Below are 21,628 nucleotides of genomic sequence, written 5' to 3' on the forward strand. Positions count from 1 at the left end.
CTAGAACGACTGGCGGCGAGAAGAAACCTTTGTCAAGCGAATCTATTTGTTTTCTGTTATTCCACTCACCGTGGTCGACCGTCCTATCAATCGGTTTAACAAAATGTTATCGACGTGTTGCTTTAATTCCAAAGCCCTCTGCAATCTAGTTCAAATGTGACTACAGTTGTGATCCAGTGTTTCAGAGGCACACTACTGTCAAATTGCAGAGGATAAAAACAGAAATAAACTTAGGGCAGCGCATAAACACAAGCCAGCAAGAAAGTACTTCATCCGTTTATTTGCTGATTCTTCTTTGATGGATTATACCTTTCAAGCAAGTAGCCGTCTCTGTTATTTCTTGCTTTTTTAATGCCGTTAGGAACAGAACGGGATAATTTGAAGTTTGATGCAACGCAGAGCAGAGAGAGTAAAATATGTATACATGTTGAAGTCACCTGTATTTTATTTTTTCTACCAGACTAAACCCATGTTGGTGGTTAACCTGAAGCAGACATTGCGTCGGGGCTGCTGTTCTTTTTCAGACCTGTTCCACAGTTACAATTTAGGCGACGTGAGTCAGCTTCTAGCCCGTTTTGACTGAATGGTTCCAGATACTGAGGAGCCGCCACACGAACTGAACAAAGTCCCCTTTGCGCATTTGTGTTTGCATTTCCATCACATTTAAGAACTGTGAAAATCAGGCAAATCAGTCTACTAATGAGTTAAAAAAAAGAGTGCAGCAATTGAAACACTATTTTCAATAGATTAAAGAAGACCTATTATGCTCATTTTCAGGTTTATACTTGTATTTTGGGTTTCTACTAGAACATGTTTACATGCTTTAATGTTAAAAAAAACGGGGTTTTTTCCCTTATACCGGCTGATGTGTTACTTGGTGACATCACCACGTTACGGAAGAAAAGGCGGGACTTCAATCAAGGTGTTTCAGGCAGTTCAGGAGCAGTGTTTCTGTGGGGGAGAGTAAATCCCTTTGGCGTGGACTTTGGGCTTTGTAACTTTGAAGACCTTTTACATGCACAAAAAACGACATAACACACTAAAGCAAATTGAGAAAGCACAAAAGCATAATAGGTCCTCTTTAATAAAGAGACATGCGAGAGTCTCCAAAGTAGATGAGTTGAATGTTTGATGGTTATTTATTTCTGCTATAGTTGTAACTGCAATGAAACAATGAACACATACATTTTTTTTTCGTTCACTGGAAGAGATGCTGATGTTATTTTGGATTTTAAAAACCTGAATATGATATATCGGCCCGACATTATTTAACCTTTTATTTAACATTAACACGACATAATCAATTTTGATACATATCTCGTAGAATAAAAGTATATAAAGTGCACACTGGGCATACATACTGGATACGTATTTGTCAGTGCTCTCTAGTGGACAGCCTATGTAATGGAGACACTACTTCAAAATTACCTCATTTACTACACATACGACCAAAAAGAGGTATCATATTTAAACGACACTGTGGATTTTTGGGATAATCCGCAGCCTGAATATCAGTGTGTTTGACATTCCAGAGGTTTGATTAATACTGAAGGGAGAAACTCTGTCAATCACTGTCTCCCAAACTCACATCTACACATCTACACACATCTCCCTCATACCTCCACCCCCTCCTCTCTCTCTCTCTCTCTCTCTCTCTCTCTCTGAATGAATCGTTCCTTGTCTCTGAACTGATGGAGCGATAAAGTTGGTTTAAACAGCCGTAGACACACCGGCACACACTGCCGAGGCAGGAACATGTGTTTTACATCAAGAGCTCCCAGCTATACAAGAGCTAATGTTACCGTCTGTATGCATGTGTGTGTGTGTGTGTGTGTGTGTGTGTGTGTGTGTTAGAACAGGAGTGCTACATGTCTTTGCAATCTCCTATCAGCTTTTAATCTCCCTTCAGCAGAGGAGGGGAGACAGAGAGAGGAGAGAGAGAGAGAGAGAATAGGCACTCAGTGAGAGAAAGTGATAACCACTCAGGGAAAGGGGGTGGGGGGGGGACACACAAAGTTATCCCCCATCTCTCCATCCTCCCATTATTCATTTCGTTTTGCAAAGCTCTTTTGCTTTTTCCCTGCCTCGGGGGGGAGAAGGACAGACTGAGCCGGAGTTGTCTACTTCAGTGTACATGCGTGTGTGTGTGTGTGTGCGATTTCATTTTTATTGTCTGAATACTGTGGGAGTTGACGATTTTCATCTTGGCTTCTTATGTTACTTAGGAGGGCTGCGTTGCAGGCAGCAGTGTCAACATTCATTTCTCACTTAGTGCTTGCGAGGGACTCAACAGCTATTACTTTGCTTGCAAAGTTTGTTTAGGCCTTCCACAGTATTGTCGCTGTCCAATTTGCAGTGCGGCAGCCTCCGAGACGGTCATGTTTGTTTTATAGTTAGTTGTCTTGGAAGAGTTGTCTGTCCAAGAAAAATAGCACGCGGACACTAGAATAACATGTAAACATGGAAGTCTCGTGTATCAGGGCTTCTCGTCAGCTCATTAACTTGTCATACGAGTTCAGCCAAAAATACTAAATCGGTTGAAAACACACCAAAACCTTTCATCTAACCCGTTGGCCAAAAAACATCTGTATAATCATTTACTAGGGCTGTCAATCGATTCAAATATTTAATCGCAATTAATCGCATGATTGTCCATAGTTCATCAGGATTAATCGCAAATTAATCGCACATTTTTTTACTTTTTTTAACCTTAAAGGGAGATTTGTCAAGTATTTAATACTCTTATCAACATGGGAGTGGGCAAATATACTTGATTTATGCAAATGTATGTATTTATTTATTATTGGAAATCAATGAATAACACAAAACAATGACAAATATTGTTCAGAAACCGTCACAGGTACTGCATTTAGCATAAGAAATATGCTCTAATCATAGCATGACAAACTGCAGCCCAGCAGGCAACAACAGCTGTCAGTGTGTCAGTGTGCTGACTTGACTATGACTTGCCCCAAACTGCATGTGATTATCATAAAGTGGGCATGTCTGTAAAGGGGAGACTCGTGGGTACCCATAGAACCCATTTTCAATCACATATCTTGAGGTCAGAGGTCAAGGGACCCCTTTGAAAATGGCAATGCCAGTTTTTCCTCACCAAAATTTAGTGTAAGTTTGAAGTGTTATTTAACCTCTTTCCCTGCAAGCTAGTAAGACATGGTTGGTACCAATGAATTCCTTAGGTGTTTTAGTTTCATGTGATGCCAGTACCCTCACCCTAGTTTTAAAACGGAGCCTGCTACCACCTAAAAGTCACAAGTTGCGTTAATGCATTAAAGAAATTAGTGTCGTTAAAACAAATTTGCATTAACACGTTATTATCATGTTAACTTTGACAGCTCTACATTTGTCATTTTTTTTAGATAACTTACTAAAAAACACAAACAGAGATGTGTTGAACGCGTAACCTAAAACTTTCCCATTACAACATTAAAGAGTATAAAAGAGATTATAAAACGTCCTAATAACAGTGAATCACTACGAGTTTTCCTCCTGCATTTGGCTTTAAAACTCGATCACAACTTATTGCTCAGACCAGAGAATGTGATTTGTACCTGATTATTGAGCAGCTACAGTGTGGGGTTTCAGCTAAAGTGTAACAGGTGTTAAATGCTGCTGGGCCTTAATAGTGTTTAAACACATTGGAAGTATTAAATAGGGGATTTGGAGAACTCAGTAACAGAGATGCACAGTCTCTTCCCTCAAGTCTCCAGTTCTGGGGCTGCTCATATATTTCAGTAGATGATGAAGATGAAGGATGCAAATTGTAGTCATTTCAGACTAAATTAAGTTGAATTTCAATATTTGCAAAACGACTGCACCTTAACCGAGATCATCTGGCAAAGGTTCACCACATAAGAGCGATCCAGATGATGTCTAGTATGCTGTTAAAACTGCATGACGCCGTCTCTTAAATACTTTTCTGTGACTCAGTGTGGACAGACATGTTGTAACCTGCACCTGTCTGGGACCTTAATAGGTAAAACTAACTATAGAAAACACACTCACAAATACTTTTTGATGTAGAGCACGTATGAATGGAGTGACCTTCACAAACAGGGGAAATAGAGCTCAACAGTTTTTGAACGGCTCCGGATCTGGAAGTGAGTTTCCCATTCATTCATTCATTCACTCACTCCACTGGCGTTTCATAAAATCCTTATATAAAGATTTGTAAGCATGGAGCCAAGCCAACCAGCTAAAAGATGAATCGTGACTATAAAACATTTGATTTGGAGCAAAAAAAACACATTGGAAAACGGAAAAAAGGCAAAAGGTACAAGACTGTGTACAGAATTATTTTAAGAGTGAAGGAAACTTCTCATCCCATAAACCATTGCGAATGGCAACTAGCCACCTCTGGCAACTCCCGAAAAACTTTTAAACTAACTAAAATAAAGACAGATTTAGCAACTGCATGACTTATTTCTCACAAAATGTTTTCAGAAACACATTTCGGTGAACTATTTTTGTAATAATTTATAAGAGAAAGATTCCAAACGAGCCGCCATGTGAAATCCAGGAGCAGACCACACCCTCACCAGCCTTAGTGTAGTACTACAAGGTTGATATCATATGGACTTGTGGCTTCTACAGAAGCATATACCATATTGTTTCACAGTCTAACATGGATGGTTACATTTTGGCTAATAATTAAATCCGCGATTCAGAATATGATTAGGATTTCCACTTCTGGGAGCCTCATTGTTGAGCTCTATAAATGCTTAATTTAGTTTGATTCATAAGTTGTTCCAATTGACTAACTCAACTAATGTCTACCAAATATTGGAGGACATTCAATCTGACGCTCACATTTAATACCAATCAGTCACAAGTCGTAGTTTTACGTCCTAGAAACGCTCGTATATGATGAAACTTCTTTCAGATTGCTAACCTGTTCTTTTACTAACAGATTCAGAATCAGGGGAAAGGAAACTACACATTTACAGTACACAGAGTCACATAGAGGAACTGACAACAGACCACACACACTTCACACAGAGAGATAGCGATCTCCAGCTCTAGCGTAGATAGCAGGCTAACATACCAAAAGCACAGCAGACAGGATACCTGCTGGGTGTTGCAACACTTCCTGTGACCATCAATGTGCGACTTTGGGTACAATCTGCATGGAGCCACAACCCTTTACACTCTCTCAGATGTTGCGTCAGCGGGTCACACATTTCGACTGACGCGGAGTAGACACCGGTACATAGTAGTGATCGATTGTGCGCAAGTGTGAACTGCTTTTGTTCAAAACTAAAAGACTTATGGGAATATTAAATGTGTTTTATTTTGTCAGAACAGCAAGCTGGAAAATAAGAAGGAAAGGAAAAGCATGGTGCATCACAATAGTGTTCAGCTTTGGAGGTTTTGGAGGCAGATGTGAGTTACTGCTTACTGTTGCTTACTGCAGAAACACTGATTTTGAACACTGGCCAAATCTGTGTATGTGTGTGTGAGTGTGTGTGAGTGTGTTCACACTTTCAGACCTTATTAGGTTGTACTTGTGGTGATGCTTAACCCCACTCAGAGCTTGGCAGCTGCTCCCCACTCTCTCTCGGTCTGCCTTTATTTCTCTCTACCCTGCGTCTTCTCTCTCATCTTCCTGTCTCTCCCTGCTCTGTCTGTCTCTTTCTCTTGTCTCTCTCTCTCTCTCTCTTCCTCTGTCGACTGCTCGCTCTCTCGGTGGTCTTGAGGTAACGAGACACTTGTTTCCTGGTTGATCTGCAAATAGGGGGGCTTTAAGTAATGGTGATCTTTCACATATGTTCATCTGTTTGCAAGGTGTGTGTCATATTCATATATGTGTGGTTGTGTGAAACTGTTTACAACATAAAACACATTAACTCACTGAGTCAAACTGTTTAGTAGGTAGCAGCATTGTCATGTTTGCAGTTAAAAGTCTAACTTCGAACCACAATGTAACTGGAATCAGTGATTTAAAAGGTACCATGTGGAAGTTTTGAGCACTAGTAGCGCTGTGGAGCAATGTTTTCCCGAGAGGGTGCAAGTTTTGTTTGTATAGTGCTCATTCACACCATTTCGCACGATTCCACTGATGACAGTTGTTGGTGGTAATGTGCCAACAAACGGCAACAACGGTATTGAAGAAAAAGACCGCTGGCAAGCAAAAATGGATGTAAACAATGCGCAATTTAAAATATTCAAATACATCCGCCTTTCAAATCACGTTAGTGAGCTGGTACAGTGTTTTTAGTACAACGATGAGTTGTCAACTATTAAATTAATCACCAACTATTTTTATAGTCGATTAATCGGTTTGAGTAATTTTGTAACAACAAAATTACCGCTTCTTAAATGTGAATATTTTCTGGTTTCTTTACTCCTCTATGACAGTAAACTGAATATCTTTGAATTGTGGACAAAACAAGACATTTGAGGACGTCATAGACCAAACAACTAATCGATTAATCGAGAAAAAACCTGACAGATTAATCGACAAATGAAAATAATCGTTAGTTGCAGCCTTAGTTTTTGGTGACCAAACCTATGACAATAAGATCAAAGTAGTAATAAACTGGAATTAACCTCTCAGATCAAGTAGACTTTAAACAGATGAATGAAATTATTCCCTGTCTATTTTTCTGTCGGCCTTCTATTTATTTGTTTCAGCGTGGTTCACGAGTCTCTTGGCAGCATCGCACATTAAAGCTGTGACTCTCAGGTCGGTGGCTTTGAGAGAGAGAAAGTTGTTTCCTAATCAGTGAGCCGTGTTAGATCAAAGGAATAACATGGATCCACTTTCAGAGAGGATTTTCTCTCTTTAATAGGTTTGGTTATCTCGGTGACCTGAACCCAAAACACAGGAATAAATGTAGGATTGAAAGTGGATCCTATCGGACTTAAATAACAGAAGAATATCATGTTACAGTTAGAAAGATGGATCATGGTTCCAATATTTCTGAGAAGAGATAACAGTGTTGTAATCGTGTTGATCTGGTGCGAACGGACACGCTAGGCTTTGTTTGTTATGTTTTCCTCTAATGGGAGACAAACACGGACTAAAGATAGAGTCAGACTCAATAGACATTGTGTGTTTTGTAAGATCTTCTTTCATAAGTTATATCCAGTTTGATGTTTATGCCGCAAAATCATGAAAACAGATTTAAGAATGAATGCTCAAGGACATGTGAGCACAGCAGTAGCTCTCTCTCACACACACACACATACACAAACAGGGGCATGCGTGCACATACCCATTGTTTGGCTGCACCTGGTCTATTAAGGAACAGGATAGATGGGACTAGGGGACCTGACTGTGTGAATGTTTGTGTCAGAGTGTGTGTATGTGTGTGTTTGTGTGTCTGTACAACCTCAGAAGCCAAACATCTGCAGCAATGACGCACTTCAAGTAACAGTACAAGTCACAGTACACACACACACACACACACACACCATGCAAAACCATATACACAAATTAGACGCAATTATTAAGATGATATTTAACAGCACAAAGTATTCTCCCCTTGAGTCTTCCTCTCTCAATAAAATAATTCCTTTCTACCATGAACATGCACCAATATGAATTCTTGAGTTATGGCCAAAAATGTGTTTTGTGAGGTCACGTGTCAACGTGTTTTGACTACCAAATTCGAATCAGTTCATCCTTGAGTCCAAGTGCACGTCTGTGCCAAATTTGCATATATTGCCTGTAAGCGTTCCTGAAATATTGCGTTCATGAGAATGGGGCGTACATACAGACAACCCGACAACAAAATACCTCCAGCAATAGGCATTTAAAAAGGGGAAAACACTTGATTAATTGCTTGCATATTGTAATTTGGTTGAATATATCCATCTATATTTACTGTGAGTTTGAATTAAAAAAAAAAAAAAAAAAAAAAAAAAACTTTTTGAACTTTAACCTCTCCCAGCCCAAAATATAAGCCAATGTCAATACAAATATTAAACAGGTAAAGGTATAAAATCCCTACAAATGATTGAAAAACTGTCACATCATCAGAGCCCTTATGTCAAAAGGTGATTTTAGAACAAGTGTTTTACCCCTAACAGTTCTTTGCATATCCTGTTACACAGTACTATGGCAATCATGTATCAACAGGGGGCATCATAATGCATCAGGTCGATCAGGTTGATTGTGTTTATCTGGTTATTTCTGCTATCAGACTGTGAATAAAGTGAATAATCCTGTATTTGTGAATCAGTGTTGAGTGTTTTCTCATCTTTCTGGTCATTGACATCTCTCTTCTGGTTTTCTTGTTTGATTTATGTGGTTTACTTAATGATGACAGCTTGTTCATTAACCACTGTATTACAGGCCTGGATTTCACATTTGACAACATACATGAGATCATTATTAGAGGGTTGTGTAATTTGATATGGAGTAAAATTATGGAGACTCAGATGGTTTTGGGTCCGTTCTTTTTGTTCCATCAGTGTCACCAATTCTCACAGTCTCGCCAAGGTTTCACTTAGGGATGTCATGATAGCAGACATTTGGCAGTCAATACCATTACTCTCCTCCTGATGATTTCAACACTGATTTGTTGTTCACAATGTAGCATTGTCGGGAAGAAAATAGGGTGTGCCCCCTGGACGCATCGATAGTGAGCTTACTTCGGCCCAAACACATTTTCTATCGTCCCCGGGATGGCTTTAGTCTCGAACCCTGACGGTACCTACAGTACTGTACATGTGGTACGGTAGAAAAACGAGTACCGTCAAGTTTGCAGAATTTTGGCATCGACTTGGTACCAAAGTATTGGGTTCTCGTAACAGCCGTAGTCACAGAGTCCATAGTATTGTGAACACTGTGTTGTCAGTTTTGTTTCATTTCACTTTATGCTGCCCCGACCGTTTTTCTCACTTCCGGTTCAAACACATTTGTATGCTTTGTTCCGGTTTAACGCCGGCCTAGCAGCAGCTACACTGTCGCAATCAGATGGTTCTACAGTACCACATCCCTCTGCCTTCAGCGACTGGGAGGAACGAAATACGAAAATGGCCTGAAAAATCATACGAGGACATTTGTAGTATTGAAAGTGTTTTTGTAAATCGCTCCCACTCCCAGAAGGGTAGTAAAGGTCCGCACCAGAGAGTTGAAATTTACAAATAGTTGTCAGTGCAGGCCACGACAATGCTCAAACCAAAGCACCTGTTTTCCCACTGTAATCTTAAATCATTCAAAAAACGTGTTGTTACACCACCTTACTGACAGGTGTGAACGTTAATGTATACACATGGCATCTATTTGTCCATCCTGGGAGAGGAATCCCTCCTCAGTTACTGAGATTTCTTCCATTTTTCCTGTTAAGTTTGTTTTGGGGGGAGTTTGTCCTTATCCAAAGCCAAGGGTCTAAGGACAGAGGGTGGCGTATGCTGCACAGATTGTAAAGCCACTTGAGGCAAATTTGTCATATTGGGCTGTATAACTTGAAACCCCAACTTTTCGCATTAAAACCTGTATCATTCAGGCTTTACTTTGAGCATCCACAAGGGTTAAAAGTAAAAGCCCCAAATTTCTGCCCACACTGCGACTTGGGCAAACTCACTCTCTCTCTCTCTATGGCTCTCATTGAAACTTCTCAGCCGTAAAGACGGGACAAAAGCAAGGCTCTCACAGCACAACCGGACTATAATGTCTTTAGCTCTGGCTCTCTCCACTGAGCTACACGGGACCACGGAAACACAATGCACGTCGATACACACTCCGGGAGAATACAAGTCTTGAACAGTTGAAGCTGTGCTGAGTTGTGTCGGGTCCTGTTGTGTTGCACAGCCCGATACAGATAGAGAGAGAGAGAGAGAACAAAAGAGAAATGGTCTTCAGGGAAATCGAATATACAAGATGCATCATGCCAGTGGAGCAGAATTCATAAACACACACACATGCACACACTAGTGGAGAATTCCTAATGAGTGTAGAGCTCACAGGGGACACCGAGGGGGGAGACAGACAGACAGAGAGAAAAGGAGGAGTTAAAGGAGAGACAGACGGAGAAAACTGATGTATCCTACTTAAGCTTTCACCCCGTATCAAGTATGCATGGCACCGTGAGTGTGTGTGTGTGTATTATAAGTTTGAGGGAGGGTGTGTGAGTGTCCACTGAGAGGAGATAAAAAGTGAAAATCTCCACTTTACATTCCTCTCAAACATGCACACACACATACACTGGGATGGCACAGTCTGCTGCACGCGCCCAGAGCCATCTTGCTACGTTGCCAAGAGGGCCTTGGACCGCCAAGGTTGCCATGGCATTGCTCGTTCACAAACACACACATATACACACTTTCTCACCATCTCTCTCTCACACACACCAAAACAAGGTGTGACTAGATGTCCTAAAGTGAAGTGGATTAGCGTGTCAAAATGACTGAGTCTGTGTGTGCATATACTGTATGTGTTTGAGTGTGCTCATGTGATGTGAATCTGAATATGGGTACTGCACCCATAGCTTAATCTACTCTCTCGTTGCAGTGGAGGAAGTGCGTTGCCGTGACGACGATTCACATCACTCAAACTTGGCCAAAATGCAAAACACACTTAAGATGTTAAATGCGTCACAAGGGAGGAGAGACAGCAGATTGGCAACTGACAGCAAAGAAAATGCAGCTGGGAATGCAGATCGGGTTGATCGGGACTTCTTATCATTCATTGTTTAGCCGTTGTGGTTTGGCAGGTGATCTGCACAGCGCCTCCTTTAATGGATAAATAATTGGCAAGGTTTTTTGTTTTTTTTACCTTGCATGCTGTGACAATTCACAGATATGTTTTAGCACTGCCCCGCCCGACTTAATCCCACGATACGCATCCTTCCACTGTCCTATACTCCTAAACCATGCATATAAGTGAATAAGGCCTAATGGGGGAGAGCGGGGTCAGGTGGGACAGGGGGTCAGCTTTTTAGCAAGTTAGAAAGCAACTACGTCTATGCCATTTACCAGGCTGTTAGCAGACACCTGTATCTGTTCAGGGATCACACATTTTTGTATTACTGTTGAAGTAGCCTGTGAGTAATGGAAGGTTATTGATTCGAAAATCATCATCATCACACAGTCAATCGTCACTAATCTAATTAGTTGAGTTAATCAACAGATCTGTAAAACTGAGTTTCTCCACAAAGAATCACACAAAAGCACCATTTTAAATCTTGTTATGATGTGCTCATAAGTTCCTTATATAAATAAGTCATTCAGCATGAAAAAAACATTAAAAAATTTTAATTAATTGATTAATCGACTGAGAAATCTTAGTCGACTAAGAACAAAACTACCGATTAGTCGATTAATTAAGAGGAGGCAGTCCTAGAAAAATGACAAAAAAAGAGAGGAGAAGAAAATAAGGAAAGAAACTCTTTCACCTGATATGTTAAACAGATGTACATTGTTCTTCATTAAGTGTTTCTGCTAAGCAGCAACATTTTGACATTATACAGCCTGGATACATAGAAAAAAAAAGTAATTTGCAGTCATTTATCAATCTACTTTCAGTCATTTACTGGAAGCTGCTTTATATAAACTACTCATTTTCTCCAGCAATCTTTTCTCTCGCTTGACAAATTACATCAGTCACTATTACCAAAAAGCAAAAGGCCTGATTGTGTGAAAGAGCTTCAGATTAAAAGAAGAGATGAGGGAAGGAGAGGAGAGGAGAGGACAGCCAGGAGAGCCAGGAGACAGAGGAAAGCAGGGTTTTCAAATTAACTATTGGTCAGGGGTCAGATGGACATTTAATCTAACCAATCAGCTTCCTAATTACACAAGTGCTGCCAGAATGGTGCATTTCTCTCTCTCTGTATGTGTGTGTGTGTGTGTGTGTGTGTGTGTGTGTGTGTGTGTGTGTAGCTGGCTAGCGTTGCGTGTAGAGGTCTTGTTGTAGCAAAATGATCATCTGGCCTCAATATTGGTTCCATGTGTGAACACACACGCATATGCACGTCTGCATGCACACACACACACGAACACGCACACACACATATAGCCTGTAGTGAGTTGCTCCCAAATTACACAAAGAGAGAGAGAGAGAAAGAGAGAGAGAGAGAGAGAGAGAGAAACATACAGGCACTGAGGGACTGGGTGTGCGAGCCATGGCAGCAAAAACACTGAGAAATATAAAAAGAACACACATATGCACACACACACACACACTCACTCTTCCAGTAGTGTGTGTGTAAGTTGATTGTAACAGTAATTGATGTAAACGTCTAAATTACAGCTAGGAGCTAAAATAACCACTGTGTTTTACCGTTGCCATGTCGACATGATGAAAAACACCTGGCCGGTTCACTGGCGGGGAGGGTGGAACATCTGTGTCACAGGCACCCAGCTGCACCAATGAAACGGCCGCTTGGGTCAGCGACATTCGTCTCCGAACCAATGAGAGGCGATATCGGAACAGACGGCACGTTAGGCTCAAGTCAAACTAATCATATCATATTACGTGATATTATTACGAGATATAAACCGCTGCATTTTTTGTGTAAATGCATTTCAGATCAAGATTCTTGTGTAATCATACTTAATCCAGAGGCTGGTGCAAATCTGGATGCTTTAAATGGTTTTTCCTGCCTCGGTGCCAGATCGGTGCGGTTTGTCAGAAATGGGACAATTCACTGAGTGCCAGTTAAGTTTAGACAATCACAGGAACGTTTCTTTAAATACTCCGCTGATCCCAGATGGGTGGAATTCCACGTCTTGCTGCATCCCCCTCCACAGGAAGGTCAGACTGCAGGGTCAGCTACCCAGCGGCAGCCCTGGAGCAAATATAGGTTCAATGTCTTGCTCAAGGACACTTCAGCAGGGGAGATACGACAGGCGAAGGGGATCGGGTCTGAGCTTTCAGCTGAGGGACATATGACTAATCACTGCACCACCCTGCTGCCAAAAAGTAACCCAAAGTAAAACCACACTGCCAAATCCTGGGATTTTAAAGTCAATCTAGTGTACTTTTCCTTGACTGATGACTTTACACTTTCGGAAGTGGCGTGATGCGGTTAAAAAAAACTCATGTTTCCCAAGCAGGTTGAGAAGGAACACTTGACTTGTTATGCTTTTTCAAAAACCCGAGTCGGAATCAGTCAATCAGACAATTCAAAGCACGCTCGAAAAGAGGATTAACATCCAAAACCTGAGCCAAGATATAGTCACGCAAATACGCTAATTCTTGATTAGCGTGAGCCAAAAACGCCAAGCTGTCACCTTCCCCACTACGCACGTTGTCAACTGTAATACGTGTGGGTGAGCGTGGCATGTGTGGAATAGCCAAAATGGGTCGAAATGTGGTTTGAAATGGTGTCATTTGTTTTTCAAGCCAAATGTAATGTTCCTAGCAGACAATGAGACTGCTGTGGACTGTCACACAGCGTAAAGCCACACGCGAGTCAGAACTGTGACACACGCACACACTGCTATCAACACACATAATGTGCACATGCTCACACACAAGCCCATCCACCAGTATTTCCACAGACACACAGGTCAAAATTACAGCAAACAGGTTGTCTGATTATGTTTCTGTTACACTAAACACAGCCTGGGTTTTATACGCTAGGCACATTACCACACACACACACACTCATATTTCTTTCCAGCATGGCTGTGTTTATTTGAGTCTGTGTCCTGATGGGAAATGTGACTGCTACACAAACAAACTGAACGGCCCAGAACAGACAACTCCGTCTGAGAGTGTGTGTGTGTGTGTGTGTGTGTGTGTGTGTGTGTAGTTTGGTGAAGATCAGAACGTCTTCCCTTTTTTCCGACACACACACACACACACACACACACACACACACACACACACACACACACACACACACACACACACACACACACACACACACACACACACACACACACACACACACACACACACACACACACACACACACACACACACACACACACACACACACACACACACACACACACACAAAGTGCACTTCAGCAACTAGAAAGAATAAAGACAGCACTTTTCCCGTTTTCCATAAGGGACTGTATAGAGGATGCTAACAGGCTTCAGCAGAGCATCCTCATCTATGAGCTCCATTTATACAGATGTCTGCAGAAAATGCACCTTTGAGCTCAGACTGCTCACAACAAGGGATGCTAATTGGGATTTTTCCTTTTTCTGACCGATAGCCGACCCTCATTGTTAACCGTTAGCCGACAAGATGAGTGCCTTGCATGCAGGGGTGCTGTATGCGGCAACGATAACCCAATGCACAAACAGATGTCGCCAGCTGCAGTGTATGTATGCGCAAAACAGGCAACCGAGTTCCTGTTTCACCCGTGTGGGTAAGGGTTAGCAGCCACGATGTTGCGTGCATTGTCGTGGACACATGCCACCACTTTCTCAGCAAGTTTCCGAATTTAGCTGTGCGGTTATCAGCTGTGTGTCTGCCTGGCGTACTCTGTCAAGGTTTCCACCAGTGTATTGCAAGCCTGGCGAACCCGCCGTGTGTGTAACGGACGTTGAGTGTGAAGTTATAGCTGTGAACGTAGCAGTGTCATCTGCATACAGTTTATTTGTCGTGAATAAATGCTACAACCCCTCAAGAATCAAGCCAAAGTCCCGTGTCTGGCTTGCAAGCCACCTGCTGATTAAAGTGAAACAACTACTGCGGCCCAGGCTCACTTAAGTTGGGCTGATCTTAGGTTTATGTTGGTCCTCTGTCAAGGAATGTTCAACAGTGTTACATGTTGTGTGATACTGACATTGAAATTTAAATGAAACTTAGATAAAGTGGGTGACCTTTAAGGTGGACCAGCTATCCTCATTTTAGTGTCAAGCCGCTCCTCCTCGGTTAACTGGTTAATTATTAATATCCCTACTCACAACCATACTGTTGTATGGGTGTTAAATGGCTACTGGAGCAGTGTATAGCCGTCATTGGCACGTCTGTCCAAGCCACATCTTCCACTTCAGCAAATAAACAACATGAAGCAACCAAGGTCGAAATGACTCTACATGATGAATAGAAAGCAATGATTGTGTACCGTAGGTGTAAGAGCCAAAACCTGATGCTGGCATACTGAGGTTGTGGTGTAATTCACTTTTATGAACACTAGGTGGCACTGCATTAATTGACTGACCCAGTCACGGGTATATAAGTAAGGAGGTGTGTTGTTGGCGTCAGGGTTTAGCCCGGAAGGGCAAATGGTTTTTGAGCGCAGGGACGCTGAATTGTTTGCCGTGTTGTTATTGTTTACTCGTTGCTATGGTAACTGGACTTGCTTCCTTAATACCATATTAAGAATAAATGAACTATTATTGTAAAACCAACGAGCGGACTCAGGATCAGTTTTGTACAGCACAACAGACAACTAAAGGTACCATCTACAGCGAAAAGCGCGTCAGTCCAGGGCTAACCACCTCGGTAGCTAAAGTATTAGACTTTAGCTCCTACAGTAGGCATTATGTAATTGTCTGAAAGGGTCAGTTTAATATCAACACACCACATACACAAACATTTCTGATCAGGATCCTTTAATTGTGGTTATTTGTTTCCAATTATGTACTGTGTGGGGCATTTTACACATTTTGAGAATAAACTTTTGAAGTCATTTTATCTCTGTATTGTATTTAAGAGCAGTTTTGTAGACTCAAGGGACCTTACATCAAAAAGTAACAAAGGTCTACTGTATATACAGTATAAGGCCTCCTGTACAGAAGAAACTGTACAAACCACAACTATACATTAAAGGATATTTGAAGGGACTGCTCTTATGAGTTCATAGTGGGAGAGCAGAAATATAACGGCAAAAAAGGTCCAGAAAATAGAAAGACCATATTCAGATAACATACAGTAGCAGTTCAGTTAAGGAACACAATTTATAAGTTTAAATCACCAAAGTTTTTTTCCCCCTTTTTTGTCTTTGAAAAAGCATTAAGCACACAAACGCAGGGCAGTGACACACACACATACACACACACACACACTGACTTGAGCATAAGCTCTATAATTTCCTGTAGCGGATATAAAGTGATGTTAAATTATCAGCACGGAAAATAAGTTCAATTCATGCTTTAATTTCCTTACAAAACACACACACACACTAACGCACACTCAGAGAGAATGCTAATGCAGACACACCGCGCACATAATTAAGTACACAAGCAGTGGAACGCACACACACGTGGCCGCGCAGATGCACATGTACGCTGACACGCATGAATTTACGCAAGGAATAGAGGGAAGAAGGGACACAGAACGCAAAGTAATGAGAACTTTATGGAAATACAGCTGCGTGTGTGTGTGCCTGCGTGCGTCTTTAAAAACATAATTAGCTCCGTCGGGCAGAAATGTAAACGAGAGAAACTTTAATGAAACTCTTCTCTGATCTGCTGAAAGCACACATTCCCGTTTATCTCTCTCGGCTCGTCTCTCTATTTTCTCTCCACTCAAATGGAATTGAATGTCACGCATGGGACTTTTAAAACCCCCGAAAGGTTCACGTTTCAGTATTGCATTATGACCACATAAGATGAACACAATTATATTGTGTTTGTAAGGTCACATCCACAATTTCTCCCTCTCCCCGCTCGCGTCCATTTATCTGCTCTTCTCCGCCGTCCTTGAGGTGGAATTCCCTTTGAAAGCGCAGTCTGGGATTTATTAGATGATCTAAGTTTTGGGTCGATTCACATGTGTTTGGGTATCTTCGCGTGTTCGCATATGTTTGGCTCAGAGGCGGACCTTTCTCAGCCATACTTAACTCGAAAAACCGCCATTACTCAAAGTCTGTCTCGTTCCATTTATAAACTAAAGCTTTTACTTTAATTTCATCGCTTAACCTCATACGCTTTCCATCCTTGCCTCATGTAGTCAGTCAAAAAATACGAAATTTCAGACTGAGTAAAATGTCTTCAATGCAATAAATCACTGTGAAAACAAAGCCTATAGCGGGGCAATGTCTCAACAAGGTAACACTGTGCAGCAATTACACATCAGGCCTTTCAAAAGAAAAAATTCTCTCTCTACAAAGCAAAAGGCCTCCAGTACCAGAATACTAAGAACTCTGATTCTGTGTGTTTATGTGTGTGCGTGTGTGAGGTGAGTATCGATCCATGTGTATCAGGTGAGTTGTCCTTTGAGGAAAAAGGAGGGAAATGAAAGAAAAAGAATGAAAAGAAAAAAAGGGGGGAGAGACGGATCGATGCGGAGGAGAATAGAAAGAACAGGTGAGGATGTGGGACGCACACACAAGTGCAGAACAAAACACACAACAAGTGTTTAGATGAAATATGACTTTGGCCATTTGTTTCTGCTTTTGTCTCTTTTTAATCCTTCGCTTCCTCCCTACTTACCTCCTTCCTTCCTTCAGCCCTCGCTCCCTCCGTCCTCTCTCGCTACGTCTCACTACGCCATTTACAAAGAGTCAATTTGTATGTTGGGCGGTTTCACCTTTTAGAAATTCAGACTCTGCCCTATTGCGTCAAAAGCCCGCATTTGAAATTGAACTAAATGTCTGTGTGTGCATGGCCTTAAGTGTCAATATATCTGCGTGTGTGCTAAGCTATTTCAGATGATCCTTTGCATTAGTGTCCCTCCCTTACCCTGCCCAGTGATGAGTCACGGTGTGTGTATGTGTGTGTGTGTGGTATATTGGTGTTAGACGTGTCAGTGCATGCCATGGAAACTGAGAATAAATACTGTGTGGTGAGAGGAGGGAGAGAAAGAAAGATAGTAGCAAAGGCCATATATTGTGAAGCTATTGAAGTAATAAGTCATGTTCAGCTTCTCCTCTAATAAATTGTTAAATTGCTCCCTCCTGCTCTTCCTCTCTCTTCTTCTCACACCCACTAGCTTTCTTTTCTTTCTCTCTCTCACTGAACACGTTAACTCCTTAAGGCTCTGAAATACTCCAAAATAAGTAATGTGGTTTTATAAAACATTGGGATGTGGCTAATACTACAATGGGTGCCTTCGTAGGCCGATGTGTTCACATGTGCAGTCGTGGCGTACAGGCCACTTGGACCCTGGCGGACACGGAACGTATAATTTGAGCTTCAACCCGAACTGACCCACTGATGGGTCGACTATTACAAAACTCATGATGTGCAGCCAAACTCTTTAAATGCACAGAACTCTAATTTTAACTTAAGTGGAGATCGCAAAGTTTCCAAAGATACCAAATATTTATTCCATCTGAATTTGGAGGATATTTCCCTCGGGGTTAATGTCATACAGCTTCAATGAAGAGGTTGGAGCAGCTGTTACAGAATGAACACGATACTGTCAGATGGTGAAATATGTTCCTTTGCTTTCTTTCCCGGAGTTAGACGAGACGATTCATGTCAATCTAGGTAGATGGGTGGGTCAAAACCAACTAAAAAAAACAAAAAAAAACAAAACCAGAAGTCAACGTTGATTTGTCACGTAACTTCCATACTTGAGTTACGTCACTTCAGGAGTTATTTTAACCCAAACCACAATCTTTTCCTAAATGCAACTAAGTAGTTTTTGTCAATTAACTTCCGTACTTAAGTTACGCCACTTTCGGTGTGGCGTAACATAACTATGATTCCTAAGTTTTCTTGCCTAAATCTAACAAAGTTGATTCCTGTGAAGTCGGCAGTTTATTTTGAAAACACTGGAGCGGAAATTGACGCTGGACATTCGTAGGAAAACGCACAAAAAATGAGGAATAACGATTCGTGACATATAAGAACTGTTTTATGGGGATTTGCTGGTTGGAAACATCTAGCCTGGCTCTGTCCAAAATGAATAAAAAACGCTCGCTAATTCACATGGCGAAACTCGTTCATTAAAAGGGAACAATGGGGAAAGCTGTAAGTTAAGGGGTTAACTTTTTTTGCTACACACTTTTATCTCCATCTGACCCTCCCTATCTTCCTCTCTTCATCTCAATTTTCCTCCCTTTCCCTCTCACGCATGCAGTCTCTCTGTCTCTCTCTCTACGCAGACACACACTGTCCCACCCACGATAATGAGTAAACCTCTTGCTGCCCCACCCAGCCCGGCCTGCCAAGTTACTGCCAACACCTCACACACACACACGCACACACACACACACACACACACACACACACACATGCAATAGACCAACCCAGGACTTGTACAAAGAAGCCTTACACACTGATTTGTGTATACACACACCACAAACACCACTCTCACACTCAATACTACCACTTAGAAAGAGTCATGTCAGTGCCCTGACACTACGCGCACACACACACACTATACACACACGCACACACACACACAGTTGAGTCTATTCTGATCTAATGTGATCATGGCCAATAAGCTCTGCGGCGTTGGCAAACCACAGTCTGTTCCTACCAGTCCATGACATCACTGCGAAGTGAAAAGCATCGTGGGCCGCAAAGTAGGATGAGAGAACTGACTGACAGGTGGTATCCATGGGAACTGTCAGTTTGCCTCCCCCGTTGCTGTAGCAACAGGCGAGTTTTCTCACTGTTGTGAGTTAAAATCTAATTTAAAAAAAAAAGATGAATACAACTTATGGGAAAGGAAATGATGTCATGGAATCATATGGCCAAAAGCTCACTGAGATATGAACGCTCGCAAAACACGTGGGGACGCTCGCAAACTCTGCTCGCCAACGTCAATCTGCATAAGGGCTCTAAATATGACGGAAGAATTACAGTTCTCATTGTAGCCGCTCTCTGCATGGGGTCTAAATCCTCACATCTGATTCAAAGGAAGCGAAGATGAAGGCGTATTAATAGAAGCACTTTGACAACTAATGCTCCCAGCAGGTAGCATCTGGCTATAGAGATCTCGCTACAAAGGCCTTCAGCCAGAGAGTCGGAGCTAAAAGCTAAGATCAGGGTGTAAATGAGACAAAGGAGACAGATTAGGCTGAATGTGAAACAGAGGGATATTAAGGACGAGAGACGTAAGAGGGTGTTCACGTGTTCCACCTTACCCGTAGAAGGGATTGGGACTCCTCTTTAGCGGCTCCTCCTTTCTCCTGTCCTCCTCCTCCACCACCTCCGCTCCCTCCTCCTCCTCCTCCTCCTCCTGTGTACTGCTGAGGCATCCGGCTCTGTTTCTCCCCTCCACCACCACCTCCACCTCCACCTCCACCTGCAGTGGCTCCTCCTGGCCTCCCTCCTCCGTACAGCCGGGCGTCTCCCAAAAACGACTTGGTATCTCCCAAAAACGACTTGGTGTCTCCCAGGTAAACCATGCTAGGCGAGGTCACGCCTCTTTTCTGCTGCGAGGCCTCGTGATTGGCTGAAACAAATGACAACGAGAGAGGGGAGGAGAAAAGAGAGGGACTCCCACCTCCTGCTCCTCTTTCTGCTCCTCTGTCGGGTCCCATTCGCTCCTTGGGCACCCAGAGTAAACCGTGGGCCTGCTCGCCTCCTCTTTCTCCCAGTCCTCTCGTCTCCCCGAGAACCCAGCCCTTCTCCCGCTCTCTCTCTTTCTCCTCACCTCCTTCACTTTTCACAACCCCTCCTGCCTCCTCTCTGCCTCCTTCCGCCAGCCGTCCCTCGGGTGGTGCGAGGGAGTAGAGGAGGCGAAGATCCCCCTTGCTTTCTTCTTTAATGGCTAAGGTGGAGGGTGCTGAGCAGCCATTGGCTGAGAGCGTTAACGAAGGCGTCAGCGAGGTGGGCAAGGAGGTCGTCGTGAGTGAGCCTAAGGGGGAGGAGTCTTGGCAGTGGGCCGAGTTAAAATGGTCGAGGAGGGCCGACGAATCGGGAGCCGTGAAGTCACAGCGTCGACAGCGGCAACACGCGTGGACACGCCTGCAGAGAGAGAAAATGAGCAGTGAGTTAATTATCCACAAATAAAAAACTTTAATTAGAATCATTTTGAACCAGCGTAACCAAACACTAATACTGCTCATTATTTATTTATTTTATTTTTATTATTTTTATTACATTTTTATATTTATTTATTTGTATTTAAATATTTTTTTATTTATTTATATACACATAAATGGTGTAATCATAGTGTGTCATTCAGGGTTATCTTCAATGTGCCAGTGAATCACACTGACGTCAGAACACTAACGAGACTGAACAAAAAAATAAAGATTTAAACCCAATTTTATTTTCCTTTCCATCAATTTAAAATATAAAAAGCTTTCATTTCTAATATTTCTTTTAACGGGCTGTACATGACAAACAAAGTTTGATCACATTTTGAAGAAAACCCACTCCCTGAAGCGGCCTAAATTGCATTTAAAGTGCATTTGTCTCCGCCTGATTTCCTCCGACCGCTCAGGTAGAGTTTCACCGAGCGCGAGGCCAAAAAGTGACTCAGTATTCCACTAAATCACCGTGAATTAGGACACGACTGCGAGCAATGTAAATGAATCTGAATGACAAGGAATGAATCACCCATCGACAAACCACCTTCATTTCCTGTTGGCAAGGCCCCGACTGACCAGCATTATATATACGATACACAACATCAGGGTTTTTCCTGGCTCACAGAATGGTTTAGATGCTTCCTGTGCGGGCCAACGGGCAAAATCAATCGAGCATCTATAACAAGAACTTGGACTCCTGTTTGCGGTGGCTCTTGGTGGGCCCATCAAGGGCAGCTGCTTTACATTTAGGGATGTAGGAAAACATATTAAGCTGTCAAAACATACAGAAATACATACGTGAATCAAGTTTGATAGAACA

General features: G+C 42.2%; 1 protein-coding gene across 4 annotated transcripts in view; it reads right to left on the minus strand.

Annotated features, from left to right (window-relative positions):
- trps1 (trichorhinophalangeal syndrome I) overlaps positions 1-21,628 on the minus strand; it is a 309,278-nt gene that overhangs the window by 41,178 nt on the left and 246,472 nt on the right. For all 4 annotated transcript variants that reach the window (XM_074614498.1, XM_074614497.1, XM_074614495.1 and 1 more), the window contains exon 9: positions 19,915-20,740. In XM_074614498.1, the coding sequence (XP_074470599.1) occupies positions 19,915-20,740 (826 nt within the window). The remainder of the gene's footprint in view (positions 1-19,914; positions 20,741-21,628) is intronic.

The sequence above is a fragment of the Sebastes fasciatus genome, chromosome 17, assembly GCF_043250625.1.
Source record: "Sebastes fasciatus isolate fSebFas1 chromosome 17, fSebFas1.pri, whole genome shotgun sequence".
In the NCBI taxonomy this organism is placed as follows: Eukaryota; Metazoa; Chordata; class Actinopteri; order Perciformes; family Sebastidae; genus Sebastes; species Sebastes fasciatus.